This window comes from Cydia splendana, chromosome 9 (assembly GCF_910591565.1).
Source record: "Cydia splendana chromosome 9, ilCydSple1.2, whole genome shotgun sequence".
Lineage (NCBI taxonomy): Eukaryota > Metazoa > Arthropoda > Insecta > Lepidoptera > Tortricidae > Cydia > Cydia splendana.
This window is the reverse complement of record NC_085968.1, coordinates 2,414,160-2,433,544: the sequence shown is the minus strand read 5'-3', so window position 1 is coordinate 2,433,544 and position 19,385 is coordinate 2,414,160. Positions and strand designations below refer to the sequence as shown.

At 35.5% G+C, this 19,385-nt stretch overlaps 1 protein-coding gene and 1 long non-coding RNA gene across 3 annotated transcripts in view; one reads left to right on the top strand and one right to left on the bottom strand.

Annotated features, from left to right (window-relative positions):
• Window positions 1-6,777: 6,777 nt before the first annotated feature.
• LOC134793413 (uncharacterized) overlaps window positions 6,778-19,385 on the bottom strand; it is a 200,927-nt gene continuing 188,319 nt past the window's right edge. The window contains exon 2 of the long non-coding RNA XR_010144542.1: window positions 6,778-6,892. This is a non-coding gene — a long non-coding RNA (uncharacterized LOC134793413). The remainder of the gene's footprint in view (window positions 6,893-19,385) is intronic.
• LOC134793373 (activating signal cointegrator 1 complex subunit 2 homolog) lies at window positions 11,642-18,844 on the top strand. Of its 2 annotated transcripts, none has more exons than XM_063764937.1 (4): window positions 11,642-11,745; window positions 14,290-14,405; window positions 16,904-17,021; window positions 17,835-18,844. In XM_063764937.1, exons 1-4 carry the CDS (start codon window positions 11,722-11,724, stop codon window positions 18,777-18,779), a joined length of 1,203 nt encoding a protein of 400 aa, XP_063621007.1. In that variant the 5' UTR covers window positions 11,642-11,721; the 3' UTR covers window positions 18,780-18,844. The 2 variants fall into 2 exon arrangements, with proteins under 2 accessions (XP_063621007.1, XP_063621006.1); XM_063764936.1 differs by lacking the exon at window positions 16,904-17,021 and adding an exon at window positions 16,331-16,454.

Genomic DNA, 19,385 nt, shown 5'->3' with positions numbered 1-19,385 from the left:
GAAAAGTAGAGTGTTTAACTCGGGTGAAAGGCACCATTTCCGTCTCGGACTATTGGCGCTCTCACTGCGTTCGAGCGCCAAACTACCTCGACAGAAATGGGTGCCTTTCAACCCTTGGTTAACAATCTACTATTTAAACCTTACACTTGCGTAAATGAGCAAAGGCAAAATCTTATACAGCCACAGTTAAACGTTTGTATAATATTAAATTGGTTTATAAAGTTATTTAGCACTATATTCATGAAAATAAAATAAAATACAAATTAAAAATGTCTTATATTATTAATTAAATTGTTATTTAATATTTAAAATACTTTTATTATGTTATTACGTGGTGCGGCGCACCAAGGTCGCGGTGCGGTCCGGTAGTCTGTTGCGGCTTTTAGAACGAAAAAGTATAAAATTAAAAAGTAAGAGACAATCCCGCTGATTTTCATACTTTAATGAACAAATAATTTTAAAATTACTGCAGTTTGTTAAAAAATGTGTTTTCGTGAATATTGAAACCTAAATTATTTTCGCTAGGGGTTATTAATCTTCACACAGTCATGTAAAGTCTCCGATTGCAAGTAAGTCCTAAGGAAAAAAATGATGGCCGTAGGTCTATTAGGTAAGTACTTCAATTACTGATTTTGCGAAATTGCAATGTCTTGTTTGGTTTCCTCGCATTCGATATGAAAAGTAGAGTGTTTAACTCGGGTGAAAGGCACCATTTACGTCTCGGACTATTGGCGCTCTCACTGCGTTCGAGCGCCAAACTACCTCGACAGAAATGGGTGCCTTTCAGCCCTTGGTTAACAATCTACTCTACTCAGATGTAATAAAGGCGTTTAAATCAATTAATGTCAAAAAAACTAATGACCTCTGGGGAGTCTCTGTCCATGCTGTCAAATCCTTAGTTGAAATTGTAGCGCCTGACTTGGTAGTTATATTTAACAACAGTGTTGATTGCGGCGAGTTTCCTGATCTAATGAAACATAGTAAAGTAATTCCTTTATTTAAATCTGGTAGCAGCTCTGACCCCACTAACTTTAGACCGATATCTGTGCTACCAACATTTAGCAAGATTATTGAAAAATTAGTTCTTTCTCAATTAGTACGACATTTTAACGTTAATAATTTGATGCATAATAAGCAGTTTGGTTTTACACGGGGTCGCTCAACAACCGATGCCGGTGTTGAGCTAATTAAGCATATTTTCGATGCCTGGGAGGAGTCACGAGATGCTTTAGGTGTCTTCTGTGATTTATCTAAGGCCTTCGACTGTGTTTGTCATGAAACATTAATCAGGAAACTTCATTATTACGGAGTTAGAGGATCGGCACTGAATTTACTTAAGTCCTACTTAAATGGTAGAATACAAAGGGTCGATGTGAATGGACAGCGATCACCTGGGTCATTGGTCTCTATGGGTGTACCACAGGGGTCAATATTGGGGCCTTTCCTGTTCCTTATCTACATAAATGACTTGCCATTCCTTGTTAAGACCCACCATGATATAGTATTGTTTGCAGACGACACCTCACTTATTTTCAAAGTCAAACGACAGCAACAAGCTTACAATGATGTAAACAATGCCATTTCAAAAGTAGTAAATTGGTTCAATGTTAATAATTTATTGTTAAATGAGAAAAAGACTAAATGTATTAAGTTTGTCACTAGTAGTAACGTAAGGCATGTGCAAACAAGTGTCATTGTGAAGGATGAGGAATTGGAATTAGTTGATAGTACAGTTTTTCTTGGTATAACTTTAGATTCTAAACTCCAGTGGGGTCCCCATATTGCTACTCTTTCGAATAGACTGAGCTCTGCAGCTTTTGCAGTGAGCAAAATCCGTCAGTTAACTGACGTGAAAACAGCTCGATTAGTATATTTTAGTTACTTCCATAGCATTATGGCATATGGTATTTTACTGTGGGGCGGTGCTTCAGAGATAAATACCATTTTTGTTCTGCAGAAGAGGGCTATTCGAGCAATATACAAAATGAACCATAGAGACTCACTTAGAGATAAATTTAAGGAAATTGACATAATGACAGTGCACTGTCAATACATTTATGAGAATATTCTGTATGTACATAAAAATATTGTAAATTTTAGGAAAAATTGTGAAATTCATAATATTAATACTAGAAATAAACATAAGCTCGCAGTGCCCTTCACTCGGCTCCATAAAATTAAAAAATCATTCATGGGTAATTGTGTAAGATTTTATAATAAACTTCCAAACCATATTACTGAATTATCTATTAATAAATTTAAGAATGATGTAAAGCGTAAACTTATTTCTAAAGCTTATTATACCACACAAGACTACATGAATGATATTACAACGTGGGATTAATTGTTATTCGAAATGATTATTTATTTATTAGGTACATTTGATCATTGATGAGGAAATGGATATTCCGATGTAATACTATCTACTTCTTTTGTTACTTATGCTTTTTTTTGACATTTAGATTTTATTCTAGAAATTCTAGACTAGTATTTTTTTATACAATCTTTTTAATGTTTGACGATTCTTTTGTGAAATTCTTAGTGTTAAATTTGATATGTATAATAATCCAATTTTATTATGGAATAATATTAACATCAATAAATTGCTCTGATAATTAGATTAAGATTAATTACGATTCATAAGAGCTTGTTGCTAGGCCTACATGAATAAAGTATAATTTTGATTTTGATTGATTGATACTATTCCCGGTCGATTAATTTCGAGAAACAGTGACATTGATTGGCCCCCAAGATCGCCTGATTTAACAGCTCCTGACTTTTTTTCTGTGCGGCTATCTAAAGGGACGTGTCTATGCTAATAGGCCAGTGAACCTTCAGCAATTAAAACAAAATATTCGAGACACACAGTCATTGGTATAACGCAGGAAATGTGTGAAAATATGATGAAAAACGTGATGAAAAGGGTTCACATGCATCTGCCATGCTGCTAGAGGTGGACATTTGTCTGACATTATTTTCCATATTTAATTACCGGTCCTAAATACTAATAAGAAATAGGCACTTAATAAGTTTTATATTTCATAGAATAAATTACAAAAATTAAAGTGTATACCTGTTATTTGGCCACCCTTTATATTTCAATTTTAGCATTTTTAGGGTTCCGTACCCAAAGGGTAAAACGGGACCCTATTACTAAGACTTCGCTGTCCGTCCGTCCGTCCGTCCGTCCGTCCGTCCGTCCGTCCGTCTGTCACCAGGCTGTATCTCACGAACCGTGATAGCTAGACAGTTGAAATTTTCACAGATTATGTATTTCTGTTGCCGCTATAACAACAAATACTAAAAACAGAATAAAATAAAGATTAAATGGGGCTCCCATACAACAAACGTGATTTTTGACCAAAGTTAAGCAACGTCGGGAGTGGTCAGTACTTGGATGGGTGACCGTTTTTTTTTGCTTTTTTTTTTGTTTTTTTTTTTATATGGTACGGAACCCTTCGTGCGCGAGTCCGACTCGCACTTGCCCAATTTTTTCGTTTAAATATTAATGAGGATTTAGTAAGGATTAGTAAGTAAGTAGTATAAGTAAAACGAAACACCCGCCCGCAAATTCATATTTATTCTATCTAGGTAATTGTGAACGCAATTGTACAGTCACCTGCAATAATATGTTACTCTTTGAAGGCCGCAAAAATATGTGACACGCCCTTATGGCTCTACAAATAAGATCGTGTCAGATATTTTTGCGGCCTTTGTTGTGTAACATATTATTGCAGGCAAGGACCGGAAAACCCCTCTTTACGCTTAATCCTATCAATTCGGTAACCCAATCGATTCGGTTACCTTATCATTCGGTAACCCTATCATACTGTTACCTGATTGTAATGGTAACCTTATTGAAACGGTAACCCTAACCTTTAACCGAGTTAATCTCAAAACCCCATCGCGATAGGGTTTTTGTTAAGGGTTTTTAACAGGTTTTCATTCAGTTATGGTAACCTTTATTATCGGTTGCTTACTGGTTTGCTACATTAAAGTAGTTTTAGTGATGTGCCGTCAGAACTAAAAAAAATACAAAAAAAAATGTTTATTTTATTTACTTTATTTATATTTTGTTGATTTTATTGACTTTATTTATTAAATTTATTTAATTTAATTTATTTATTTAATTTATTGAATTTATTTAATTTATTGAATTTATTTAATTTAATAAATTTATTTAATTAGTTTAATTTGTTATATTTGTTTAATTTATTTAATTTAATTATTTTATTTTATTTATTTTATTTTATTTTATTTATTTAATTTATTTAATTTATTTAATTTATTTAATTTATTTAATTTATTTAATTTATTTAATTTATTTAATTTATTTAATTTATTTAATTTATTTAATTTATTTAATTTATTTAATTTATTTAATTTATTTAATTTATTTAATTTATTTAATTTATTTAATTTATTTAATTTATTTAATTTATTTAATTTATTTAATTTATTTAATTTATTTAATTTATTTAATTTATTTAATTTATTTAATTTATTTAATTTATTTAATTTATTTAATTTATTTAATTTATTTAATTTATTTAATTTATTTAATTTATTTAATTTATTTAATTTATTTAATTTATTTAATTTATTTAATTTATTTAATTTATTTAATTTATTTAATTTATTTAATTTATTTAATTTATTTAATTTATTTAATTTATTTAATTTATTTAATTTATTTAATTTATTTAATTTATTTAATTTATTTAATTTATTTAATTTATTTAATTTATTTAATTTATTTAATTTATTTAATTTATTTAATTTATGAAACTTATTTAATTAATTTATTTTAATTATTTTAGTTATAATATAATAATAAGAACACACCACACAGGTAGGTATAAAGATAAACAAAGAGTGGGCAAAAAACCTTGTTTGTGCTGGAGGCTTCATAGACCGCCCATGCCAACCTCGGTTATTCAATAATAAGTTGAATTTAAATGTGCGTAAAGATTACAATCGTTTGAACTGGTCAAAAACCTCATAATGAGGTAACTGAAGAGACTGGGTTTTTATTTCGGTTACCGGTAACAGAGGTTAACTCGATCTGATACGGTTACCGAATCAAAGTGTTACCTTATTAAGCGGTTACCGTTATGCTAGGGGTTTTTATAAACACCTCTAAAATAACCCTATGAAAAACCCCGGTTAAGGTAACCGGTTACTGTCCCTGATTGCAGGTGACTGTACGTTAGTTTTCCACGGAACCGATTTTTAATGTAATTGTTGCATTTTACACCCGATTAGTTAATTGTTATAAAACGGATGCCTAATCGTGTTCTTGCCTAACCCAACTTTTAATGACTGACAGACAATCGGCAAAATTGATATGTTACGCTACTTACGATACATGTTCCTAATTGGGATATTTGGAATACCACTGTATTGGCTTTTGCCATATTGCTAGAGTTAGCCCAAGTAGTCTGCAACGATTTTGATAGCATATGCAGTGCAAGTGTTATTTATACCTACGTCATAATTTCATAGAAGTTTCATAGAAACTTGCACTGCGTGTGCTATCAAAATCGCTGTGGACTTTTCTTGGTCTAACTCTACTCGTACTTTTGTGACATTATCTAAATACATATGTATTAAATGATTTTTACAATTTTTATATAAAACTCATGCTCGCTTTATTTTCTTTGTTTCTCTATTTTTAGCTACGAAAACTATTACGAGACCAGACATATCTATATATCTATATGTTATAGAAATGTTCATGTCAAGTTTAATGTAATTTAAGGATGTGACTTCGATTGTAGGAGAGCGGCTTTTAATGCTTACTAGGCCCACTTCTTTTTTTGTCAACAAACTATCAAATCGTATGGATTTCAATGAATATCCTTACAATATTTAGTAAGTATAATGAAGTCCTGACCAGGGGCCCATTTCTCGAACGATATTAGTCTTAATATTATTACTGTGCTGTCATGGAACCCCATAGGTACGATTTGACTATTTGTGGACTAATAATATTAGCCTAATATCGTTTGAGGAATGGGCCCCAGTATATGATCATTGTCAAGAGGGCGCTGTTATTTTCATGTATAGGGTGGCAGTTCAGTTTAGTATGATAAAATAGTTCCAGTGAAATTCCGCAACATGGCACGTGATCATGTATGTAATATTCCTGGGGCCCATTTCTCGAACGGTATTAGACTCATATTATTAGTCCACAAGCTGGCAAATCGTATGAGTTGCTATGACAACACACTAATAATATTAGACTAATATCGTTCGAGAAATGGGCCCCTGGCCAGGCTTTAATACCGTATGAGCAATGGGCGTTTAGTCTTTTAATGTACTATTAAGTGCCTTCCGTAACGAGCTGGTAATCTCTAACAAAAGAGGCTTTTTATTTACATAATCCTAACATGTTACAATTTGTTTGTATCTCAGAGGCCCAAACTGACATACTTTCTCGCACACAATACGTTGCCTAACGTCTATTGTCCTCAAATATGGAGCTATCATTAAGTGATAAATGTGTCTGTAATGATGTAGGACCTGTATCTTGTTGCTCTAATTAAGTGTGTTTATTTATTCTTGCTTTATGTAAGAAAGAATAAGAAACCATTTATTGCCACACAATTAACAGACAGGTTACAAAAAATAATAAGATTAATTTTAATTGGCTTGTGCGGCAAAAGGAACGGGCTCAGAATACGCTGCGTCAGTCATTTCATTACAAATTGCCTGCGCAGCGCTGATTTTCAGTGATGTACCTAATGACGAAAGTATTCAAAGGCAAGGATTATCGAGCAACATCGGCTTCCGACACGTCGGAAGGGAAGAGCCCAGGCGATATCTTACCGTACAAATCGTTCTGCCATTTTTTGCGGGGAAACGGGCACACAGTCGCACTTCTCACTCACTACATACAAAATGCAATCTGTAATGACGACACATTTGTGTCATAGAAAATGACACATGTCAAAGACAAATCTTGCACCCCTCGATCTCTTTTTGTGTACGGATAGTCGCGGCACAATATACGTGAGGCCAATTTTGAGCTCTAGTCTAACTTCTAGAGTAGGTACCTATGGAATATACTAAGGGGTCATCCATTAATTACGTCACACGAATTTCTAGGTTTTTTTACCCCTCCCCCCCTCCTTGTCATACTTGGTCACATTTGGCAAACCCCTCCCCCCTGGTGTGACGTCACATTTCTTCAACGAAATCGGCAAATATTTATTTAATAATTTATCAAAATATTTTTGACAAAAGAAATATTAGTAATTTTATAACCCAAAACTGATTAAGAAATAAAATTAAACGAATGAAAACGATTATCGTTTCAAAACCTTGTTATTTAAATGATAATTAGCGTATAAAATAATTTAAATAGATTTTCGGTTACTGATGAAGTTAAAGTGACGTCACAAAGTTTATGACTCCCCCCTCCCCCTTGTCACAACATGTCACATTTTCTTGACCCCCTCCCTCCCCCTAAACGTGTGATGTAATTAATGGATGACCCCTAACGGCCCGATTCGAACGTTAAGATATGTCAAATATTACGGCTAGTTACGATATGGATTAGATATGTTAGTATCAAAAGTGACTTTCGTTCAAACAAAAACGTCACTTTTGGCACTGACATAACATCTAATCTATATCGTATCTAGCCGTAATATTTGACGTATCTTAAAGTTCAAACCGCCCGTAAACGTCCGTAAATTAATACAATAATAGAATAGCTATCATACTAAATCGTTCGTTTGCTGGTTTGCTTTCCACTTAACGGGGTAGGGAAGTGTTCAAAATTATAATAAAATACCAACAGGAGAAAAGAGGTAGCGATATTCAAGCGTGAAAAGGTTTCATCGCCTTTTAAAGCTAAGTGCTAGCCTTGTTACGAGAGAAGACCTACAAATTCACTGTGATCAATATCCCTGTGCGACATCCTGTAGTCACGATATTTTGAAACCTATCTCCGTGTAAAAAGAATCAGAATCGTATATCCAATGTTAAGTAAATACTATTGTTTCAATAAACAAAGTGAGCTAGACTTCCGAGACATTGCAACACTTTTAGCATTAAATAGAAAACTACACCACCTGTTGAGATTAGATAATTATATCGGAACTTAGATAACAAGAGGCTTGAGAAACTACCGATTAAATTTTCAATCACCTCATTTACTTCTTTGTACTGTGATGTGGGACGTAAAGACAAACGCTAAAGTGTAAGGTTATTATTCTGATATATGATACTTATGCTTTTAGGGTATGTATAGGGCACATGTGAGAGAGTGTGCTTGTCATATGTATATGGTGCTCACAACAGTACAATATTCACACAATGGGGTTGGCCGGTGGAAGTTTTTAGCAGATGGCGCCATCATAGCTTGCCCTGTCAATCCCTAGAATTGTGTCAAATTTTTGTTTTTTTAATACCCTGGATGCCAGTCCTTTAAGCCAAATCTCATAGAAAAAGGGGCAAGCTATGATGGCGCCATCTATGCAAACCTTTGACAGTTGCCAACCCCATTATGTCACATTTTTAGAAGCAATTTTCACATTTTTAGCTTTTGTGCAAAAATTATTACAAATTTTTAAGATGTGTTTTAGACCTATTTTTTCGCGATTTTTTTCCATCGAACGAAAGTCAAATCAGGGTACGAACCGTTGAAGTTACTAAAGAAAGATGTACGGGACATCTTGGAGACCTTGTGTTGTGGTTAAGGTCTGTGGGTGACAGTGTCACTGTCTCTGTTCTGTCATTATGTAACTCTATGATCTTACCGAGATTTAATTACTAATTATTACGTAACGGATAATTACACGGCATCTGCTCCGATAACACTGATCACTTGCCGCGAAACGGGGTGGCTTTCAATTGTGGGGAAAGTTTGAAGCTTAGGGCTGGATGGACTGCAACCTGACTGCAATTTGTATTGGAACTGCACGCCAACTGCAACGTCGGCGTGCAGTTCCCAATTCCCATACAAGTTCCAGTGGGGTTGCTGTCCGTTTGTACCGGCCCTTAGAGGTAGACCAAGATAAGTTGGCAGCGATTTTAATAGCACAGACTGCGCAAGTGTTATTTATACGTCATAATTTCATAGAAGTTTAACTGATACCTTGTATTAAGTGAAACCTCGATTTAGAAAGTGTACTTCTCCTTAGTTTCTGCGCCTAACAGGGTACAATCATATTGTGATCTATAATTAATTAATTATATTTATGTTCCACAGTAACCATTATGTGCAATAAATGATTGAGTAGTCAGATACTGTCACAGCACCCAGCACCCCTAGGGTTTGCTGACCTGCGGTGAGTCTGGCCATACATTTACGGCAAAAATAGGCTACGTCAGCCACCCGAGAGTTTACGATTGTCGCTCTCACTAGCAGTAAGTACAAACTCAGTCGCCGACGCCGAAACCGGCTGGGACAGGATGATGATGATGACTGTCACTCCTGCTAAGCCTAAAGTCAAACCAAACTAACTGCGCAGCGATTTTGATAGCACAGACAGAATACTTGCACATGCAGTGGACAACGCGTTTTTCGCCGTAGTCTATGAATGGTGGTCTGTGTCTCTTGTTTTCTCTCGAGTCGCACCCCAGTGAGTCGCGATGCTCCATTTGCCATTACGTTCCGTTTTAATTGAGAACGTTATGAAATTCGCGTAATACTTAATTGGTATTATCGTTATTTTATCAGATTAGAAGATTTTGGAATGTTTAGGTTTCGACAATGACTTTGCCATGTTTATTGAATAACGAAAGTGTTTAAATTTGCCTTTACAGTACATTTCCCGCACTAGTTCGGGAATAAGCACTTTCAGTTCCTAAATATTTATGTCAAAAGTTTAAAGGGCCATATGTATACCTACTGGAAAACGTAGTACAATACACGTGCGAATAGGTAATTCACAACTCGGGTCGATTGGGTTTCGGTCGTGTTTTATTTAATTTACCATCAATAGTAACTTTCCGCACTGACAAACACCTGACAAACGACCAAAAATTGTGACGTAGGTATGGCAACTCTACGTGAACCCTATCAGGGTCATATCAGGTCATAATACAGGATAATACATGACCCACAAAAAGAGGGAAGACTAATCTAAGCTAAGGCCTCCATTTGATTGGATCTTCGAGGTGCCTAATGTGCCTATGTATGTCAACCCTCCACAAGACAACTTGGACAACCCCTAGGCATTCTCATGCTTGAGATAAAACAAAATATTTCAACAATTATAAGGGCCCGATTCGGATTTTGAAATAGACATCTATTAGATATCTTTTTTAGACATCACCAAGATACGATAACGATATGTTTAACCTGTCAAATTTGACATTTGCGCGATTCTGGAGATACTCTTGAACGATTTCCACAGGATATGACTTAGAGATCCAATTCACATCTAATAGATATCTTACTCTATCTAACGTAAAAGTGACATTGGTTGCCCGAATTGCGTTGCAAAAGAGAACTAGTTGATATCTAAACTATAACGTATCTAAAATGGATCTAGTACGTGTCGTCTCTTGTGAATATCTTGAAGTTCGAATACGGCAGTAAGTAGAGTTAGACCAAGAAAAGTCTACGCAGAGTAAGTCTTATTATGAATGACAAACTTCTGAAATTATGACGTATAAATAACACTTGCACTGCGCTATCAAACTCGCTGCAAACTTTTCTTGGTCTAACTCTACCTCTTGTGACTAGAAAGTAACAACCATGTTCTTACGAAAAATAAATAATAAGTAGGTAAGTATGTATAAGTATATTGTATGGGTTTATGAAATTACTGCTGTTAATATCGGACGTGAGATTATTAACATAACATAATTATTGCATATATTCATGTATTGTCAACATTTGGTTATAAAAATATACCTAGACAAATATGTAAAAAAAGTTGCTAAGTATATTATATTATAAGTACATATTATGTAATTGCGCTAGTTACAACAGTGTGTAGGTATAAAATACAGATTACATACATAATAATACATATTACCCATTGAGACCATGTAAGAAAATAAAGTTTAAAATAAGCCTAGCATAGTTTGTACCATTGGGTTGGGTGTATTGGGACTGTTTCGTTCTGTGATCTGTACGGTTACCATCAGTTTGTCACTGACATAAACGCCGTCGAGAACGTAATTTACTTTCTATACATCCCGTTTGCACTAATATGCGAGTGCGAGCGAGATGTATAGAAAGTAAATTACGTTCTCGACGGCGTTTATGTCAGTGACAAACTGATGGTAACCGTACTGTGTTAAGATTGCACCCAAAACTTTTGTTTATTAGGCAAATGTGTTTTTCCTTAAATCTGCTGGTTCTAATTACATTAGACTAAGTCGCATAGTATTGTTTCCTTACCTTTAACCTCTACCTCTCTATAGTCTGTAGATATCTATGTCAAAGAAAAGAAAAGTAATGCAACCAAACTTCCCCAAGTTTACCGGAATCGTACCTATTAAAAGAAATGGCGTCTGAAGAAGAATCGGACCTATTAAAAAACTTGATTCAAGAAGTTTAAAACTTGATTCAAGAAGTTGCAACCTTAGCATCTCATCATAAAGTCCAATTTCACCGAGCAACAACAATTAATTCACCGATTTATGTAGATCGATCGAACCATTCGGTTCCGAGCACCTGATAACGTCCGCAAGTTGTGTTTTCTATAAAAGAACTTACTCGGACCGTTCACTGACACCCATTGTCAATCACTCAAGATGTCACAACGTCCGGCATTTACGGTATTGACTTTTATACTTACACATAAATAACCTTTTTACCTAAAAAGCCTTGAAAAATGTACTTAAAACCAAGTAAAAATATTAAATAGAAATGTAAATTTGAAGTGATTGTGATTGAATGGAGTTCAGTGATTGTGAAAGTGATGAAAGTGTGATTTGTAAAAAGTGATCTAATATTAGGATTTAGGATCCAATTGTTTGTGACGAATGTTTTTTTTGTATATTATTTTAAATTCAGTTGCTCAACTAGCAAATAGTCGAAGTATAATAATTTGCAAATATGCTATGCTATGTGATACGTTTTTGGAGTCCAAAACAAAAATAATGGGAGCGTTAAAGTATAAAAAATAGGTGCGATGGGGAAAAAAATAATAATGTTTATTTCAGAAAAAAAATAACAACGCGACCGGTGAAATTAAGTATTTTAATAATTTAACATATTATGAGTAGTGTCATGAGTTATGAATAAATGATACTGGTGCTTTCCGAGAGCAAACGAGAAAAAAATGTACTTCGTTGAATTGTACCATCATCATTATATGTACCTCTTATCCTAATTTTATGAAATTGAGAGCAAATACTGAAACTTTACTTTCAAACAACGCCAGCGGTATTTCCGGACCGATACGACCTACAAACCTTCAAGAAAAGAGCGTACTCCCATCTTAAAGGCCGGCAACGCGCTTGCAACCCTTCTGGTGTTGCGGGTGTCCATGGGCGGCGGTAATCGCTTACCATCAGGTGATCCGTCTGCTCGTTTGCCTCCTATTTCATAAAAAAAAAAAAAAAAAAAACAAAGAAAGTTTCCAAATCTGTTAATCGGGAACATAAAAACAAGGTCGCGACCATTTGAGAACATCCTCTTTTTAAGTCGGTTCATAAAACCAAATGAACTAACTTAACGGACAATTCTCTAATAACCTAGATTTGTCAGTCAAGGTCCGTTGTTAAAACAATACAATTTTGCGGTTTTTAAGAGTCACACGAGCCTACCACCAAAAAGCCGCTCCCATACAATCGAAGTAAAGCTCTCATTTTAAAACGACATGCTTAAATTAAGGCCAATGTTGCTAATTCCGTCATAGGGACTATTCCGGCCACGAGCATATATTTCTTTGATTTTCAATCGTAGGGAAAAAAACCATTAGCTTTTGATAGCTGAAATTAAAAGCTATCGCGCTTCGCCGATGAAATTATAAATATTGTTCGTTGTTCGAGAAAAACGCTAGTGGACGGAATACTCCCTATGACGGAATTAGCCACATTGACCTTACATGAAACTTGGCATGAACATTTAAGTATGCTGTGTCTGTCTGAAGTTTTGTATATAAAACTTATCGCTCTAATTTCTAACAACGGGAATTAAGTACCAGACATAGATTTAAGTACTTGAATGTTCATGTCAAATTTCATGTCATTTCAGAATGTCGTTCAAAATTGAGCTTGTATGGCGGCGCCCACGGTATAATAATATACTCGACTATGGGCGGCGCCTATACTCTGTATCTTTAGGTATTTAAATAAAAGTAAACAAAATCTGAAGACAAAGTTGAAAACATTACATGATCAAATAATGTAGGTAGGTTAAAGTCAGGTCATTCAATGACTGATCCAGGCGGTATTTGGTTGGTTAACCAACAAATGTTATAACTCCCAAAAATGTAAAAATTGTTTGTTTACTTTTATTTAAATAAGTACCTGAAGATACAGACTATAGTTCAGTGTGACTCTTAAAAATCTATCAAATCTAAAAAACGCCACCTTCATGACAATTTGTGAAACTACTTAGTATGTCAAGGACAATGTTCCGTCAACTATTCATTTGTTTTAAGTATCTGCATTTGTTTCAGTATTTTTCTAGTGAGAATTTTAAGCAGTGTTTTTAGTCAACACTAGACTAGTGCAATAATGAGTCATTTTAGAGTTAAATACACTATTGTTTTTAGTGTGGAGCAAGTTTTTAACAGGTGCTTTTAAAAATAAAGACTTATTTATATTTGGTTATGTGTTAACGAAAATTGAATAGGAGGTTAATTAGTCAAATAACAATTGGCAGAATTTCTGATGTGATGATAATTTTGCGTAAATAGATCCATTTCTCAAACGGTGTTTAGACTAAGATTACCTATTAGTGTGTTGTCATATACACCCATAAAATTTGACAGGGGCCTATTTCTTGAACGGTATTAGACTAATATTATTAGTCCACAAAGTCTAATCGTATGGTTTGCCATGAAAACACACTAATAATATTAGAGTAATATATTTCGAGAAATGGGCCTTAGTTGGTGGGCTATAAATTTTAGTTTAATACCGATACCGTTTCAAAAATGAGCCCTAAATTACTTGCAATGTTCGGGTCATATCTGTCAATAAGCTAAATTAGAACCACATTCTATTATTCGATTGAGCTGAAACTTCGCATAAGTGGTACATAATTAATATAGTTATATATAAATTGGGCGACAACGCAATATTATGGTACCATCGAGCATCGAGCTAATATGAGCGTTTTCAGACATTTTTGAATGTTTTTTTTTTCAGAAATGGCTGTGGTGCCTGTTTGCCGTTTACGCAGGACCAGGCTGGGGCAGAGCCGTGTTGGTTCGGACCCCACCTAAGAACCCTACAACAATCGAGGCTCAGGCAAAATTCTTCCAGTACGTATCTAATTTATGGCATGGCACAAAACACGAAAGGTTGTGCGTTTAACGTTCGTTGGTTGGAATGATTTATGCAAAAAGAGAGAAACATGGATATGATAAATGCAAAAAGAGTGTCAAAGGTTATGTCCAGTCTATTTTGGACATTGCCGAATTAAGGGTTTACGTAAAATACTTAACATAACTAAATATAAAGAGTTGCACATCTCAAATAAAAGACCCAGTAGGTAAACGTTACATTTAATATTTCAAAGGAGAGATAAAGCAATGGGCGGTCTTATTGCCAAAAAGCGATCTCTACCGGACAACTAAAGTATAGTATGTGAGGGTAAAACTGAAAGATTATAGTATGGGGTACTTAGTACTTACTTTCAATAGGAGAGTCGGTACGGGTTTTAAAAGGGTTCGCAAAGCAACGCGCATGTTAAGGTGGGATTCCACCAGTGTGCGGCACTGTGCGGCATAAGGATTTTAGTTAGGGATACCGGATACCGGATATTCGCCTGACCATCGGCCGAATATCCGGTATCCGGCCGCCGAATATTCGGCCAACGGAGCTATACCTACATTTCGGTTTTTCAGGTGCGCATTCTGCAGGTTTGACCTCCTGTACGGTTACCATCAGTTTGTCACTGACATAAACGCCGTCGAGAACGTAATTTACTTTCTATACATCTCGCTCGCACTCGCATATTAGTGCAAACGGGATGTATAGAAAGTAAATTACGTTCTCGACGGCGTTTATGTCAGTGACAAACTGATGGTAACCGTACTGTTTCCTAGTGAACGTTAGCGCGGACACATTTCTAGGTTCGAAATGAGTGCGCGTGCAAGTCAGTGGAATGTTTAAATTGTTTTAAAATAATAAACAAGTACGATGATGACCGTGCCTGTTTCTTAAATCCGATTTGTTTACTCCGAAAGCAAGCAATGTTACTATCCGGTATCCGGCCGGATAGTAGGTCACTATCCGGTATCCGGCAGGATATTAAAATACTGGGCGGATAGGCCGGATACCAGATAGTAACCGAATATCCGGTGCATCTCTAATTTTTGTACTGAATATGCTTGTGCCGCACAGTGCCCGCACACTGGTAGAATCCCGCCTTTAGGGTGTCCTTAATACCTAATGCACGTTGCACGCATCATGGTTTGAAAGAAGGTATCAAATTATTTACTAATAGGCAATCACTCTTTCCGACAACGCGTAAACTTACATTTTTGTCAAGCTTTTTACAAGCTTTTATTTAGTTTCACCTGACCGTTGTCTGTCTGTCTGTCGGTCTGTAATCAAATCTTGCAAGTTAAATTTGATCCACTTCCCGGTTTCCGATTGAGCTGAAATTTTGCATGCATGTATAAATCGGATGACAATGCAATATTATGGTACCGTCGAGCTGATCTGATGATGGAGACAAGAGGTGGTCATAGGAACTCTGTGATGAAACAACGCAACCTAATTGTGTTCGGGGTTTTTAGAATTGTCTCGATGAGTATTAGTTGTCCGTCGTAAGAAAAGTACAGTCAGCGATAAAAATTTGTACTAAAAATGAAATTTTTGCTAAAAACTTATATTAGGTCGACCTGTATGTAACTAACTGTAATGGAATCTAAGGTAACAAATTTAACCATCTTCCAAGGATCGTAGCGTCATGAAAATTGGCAGCTGTGTGTAGTTCTGATGACAATACAATAATATGGTACTGTCGAACTGATCTGATGATGGAGACAGGAGGTGGCCATAGGAACTCTGTGATGAAACAACGCAACCTAATTGTGTTAGGGGTTTTTAGAATTGTCTCGATGAGTATTAGTTGTCTGTCGTAAGAAAAGTACAGTCAGTGATAAAATATTTACCAAAAATAAAATGTTTGCCAAAAACTTATTATAGATAGATGATTGAATAAACCTTATGTTTATAGGGATTTTTTCTCAGTACAGTTGAGTCCGTACAACATAGAGTTCGGGCACGTGTGCGAGGACCCCGACACGTGGGAGCAGCGATACGAGAAGAAGGACTTTAAGAACCACAGGGACATGGGCAAAGTAACGCACCCTCTGTTGAGGGGGCGAGTTCAATGACGTTTTCCGTACTACTTGTTAATGATGTCACATAACGACTTTTTAATGGGTTGATCGCTGTTCGCTGACTACACTGCACTACCTACCTTTTGTCATGAAACACGTCACTTGACAACTTAATACTCATTTATTCTGAAACCAAATTTACTATATAAGGCGCTGTGGAAAAATCTTAACAGTGCGTAGTAGCCGATAGAATAGCAACATCTATTGTGAAATTGGGCAACTATAAAAACTAAACATCACTAACATTGTTTATATATAATATTGAAGTTACGACATGTTTCGCGACCCACGGTCATTGAAATCGTTCCCCTATCTCTTCGTATTCTGGTCTGTGCTCTCCGTCTGTCCTCTAACTTCTTGTTCTTGCTAACCTCTTCTGTCTCTAACTTTCGCTTGCTTGCATGAAGGTATAGGCATCTGCCCACGCATGAGGACTACGAGCAGGGACACAGGCAGGGCAGCGAGCGACATTTCACCGAGAGACACGAGCGTGCCAAGCCTTCTGATGGACTGTTTTCTGCTAAAGTATGCTTTGCTTTAATAATCAACAGGTTAAACAGAGATTTAGGAAAATATGGGTAGCGGCTGATATAAGGTGTACTGTTTTAAACTTTCATGATTTTTTACTCATTATTATTTACAACGACGGGACTTAATCGCGTAAAATTAAGTTATAAATTTACCTCCGACGTTTCGAGGACGGCGTTGTCCGCGTGGTCTAGGAGAAGTCTCCACCACGGACCACGGGGACAACGCCGTCCTCGAAACGTCGGAGGTAAATTTAAAACTTAATTTTACGCGATAAGTCCCGTCGTTGTGAATAATAAGGTGTACTGTTTTCCTAAACATTTGCGTCAAAATTTAAGAAAAGTTGCTATTTCTAAAAGTTTTGTTGTTTGGCCTCTATTTACTGAGAGATCATGAGTAACTCTACCTATACTATCTGACCTAACATTAAGCACCTAAATCTCTGCGTGATCTTGCTTAACTAGAAAACATTTTATCCATCAAGCGGTTATATATTACCTATAGCATGAGAAAGTTTTTTCCTTAATGGATTTAATGTTTTTCTAACATTTTCAGGAATATATTTTCAAAAGATTATTGTTTCTCGTGTGTTTTATTAAAAATACACTAATACGTATAAGAAATTATCAATTATATAATAACTAACTGCGGGAAAGCGACTATAACCACTGCTATTGCCGTCTTCAGTATTCTTTCCGTTTGTAACTTTCTCATTTCTCTTAACTAATATCTAATATTAATGTTTAACCAAAAACTTAACCTCACTATCAAACATTACCATTTCGTTGTCTAACCCTTTTTATAACTCAGGTACGTTGGGGTGACAAACATGGGGGATATGGAGAGCATTACTGGGACTTGAACCATGCCGGTCACGCCGCTAACCATGGCAATGACGGATATGATGGTTCAGATGATGATGGTTCATATAATCACGAATTAGACCATGCCCATGATGAACATGACACATATGATGAACCTAGTGAGCAACAGCCCACTTATGATACAGAAGAATACGATCCGGAGCAGGCAGCGAAATATGATGAAAGCGGCAGAGCTAAACGAGCTCACCCTAGAATCAAAACTGAAAGAAAATTTGTACGGAAAGAAGAAAGCGACGAAGAATCACCAAAAACGAAGTATCAGCGAAAAATAAAACAACGTCAAGCTCCTCAAGAAGATACAGTAAAAGAAGCCGAACAAAATCAACAACCTAAACGTAAAAGAAGGCAAAGAAGACCAGAAAACGAAGAAGATAACGCCGCAAAACAGGCTGCTCTTAATCAAAAGGAAGAACAGAAGCAAGAACCGCATTATTACGTCAAAGAGAATGAGGAACAAAGTCAATCAGAAAAGGAGCCACAGTATTACGTAAAGAATAAAAACGAAGAACAAAATCAACAACAACCAGAGTATTACGTGAAGAATAAAAATGAGGAACGAAACGAACCGCAACCACAGTATTACGTGAAAAATAAAAATGAGGAACGAAACGAACCGCAACCACAGTATTACGTGAAAAATAAAAATGAGGAACGAAAAGAACAGCAACCACAGTATTACGTGAAAAGGACAGAAAATCAATTTGTACCGTATGAACAAGGTGCAGGAGTGAGACAGCATCAGCATCCTGAGCTGACACCGGCCGCTTCAGCCCCAAGACTCTTCTTAGAGCCCACCACTGGACATGTTGTGGACAGAGCCACAGGGCAAGCCTATGTTTTACAGCCAATAGCTGTCAATAATTATAATTAGATTATTTAGTGTTAGTGTTACAAATAGGTAATTTATTTTGTTAATAAAAGGACTGTTGAAATAAACTTTCTATCTCTTCTTATCTAAAATAGGTATATCACAAGTTCCTTTAAATATTAAGTATTTTGTAAATATTTTGGCAAAATTATTACATACAATTTTCATACACGTGTTACTAGCGAGATGTGCTGTGCTGACCAACAAAAGTGCATGTTACCACCATTTTATACCACATTTCTAAGTAGATATTATTTTTTTTTCTATTAACGTATTGCCAATTTTGGTTTAAAGAAGGAGGTTTGGTTAAAACAGCTGAACGGTTTTTTTTTTTTTTTTTTTTTTTTTTTTTTTTTTTTTTTTTTTTTTTTTGATATTGGGTTTGGGTTGATATTGCACATTGGGTTGGAAATGGGGGTTGAAAGTTAGAACGCGAGTTCTAAAAGTAGATACTAGAGTTAGACCAAGAAAAGTCTGCAGCGATTTTGATAGCCCACGCAATGCAAGTGCTATTTTAAACGACAAACGTCTATGAAATTATGACGTATTAAATAACACTTGCACTGCGTGGGCTATCAAAATCGCTGCAGACTTTTGATTTATATAACA

Coding starts and splice junctions, on each gene's coding strand:
- LOC134793373 (XM_063764936.1), top strand. CDS start 11,722: ATGTCACAACGTCCGGCATTTACG. Junction 11,746..14,289: donor CACAACGTCCGGCATTTACG/GTATTGACTTTT, acceptor TTTTTTTTTCAG/AAATGGCTGTGGTGCCTGTT. Junction 14,406..16,330: donor GCTCAGGCAAAATTCTTCCA/GTACGTATCTAA, acceptor TTATGTTTATAG/GGATTTTTTCTCAGTACAGT.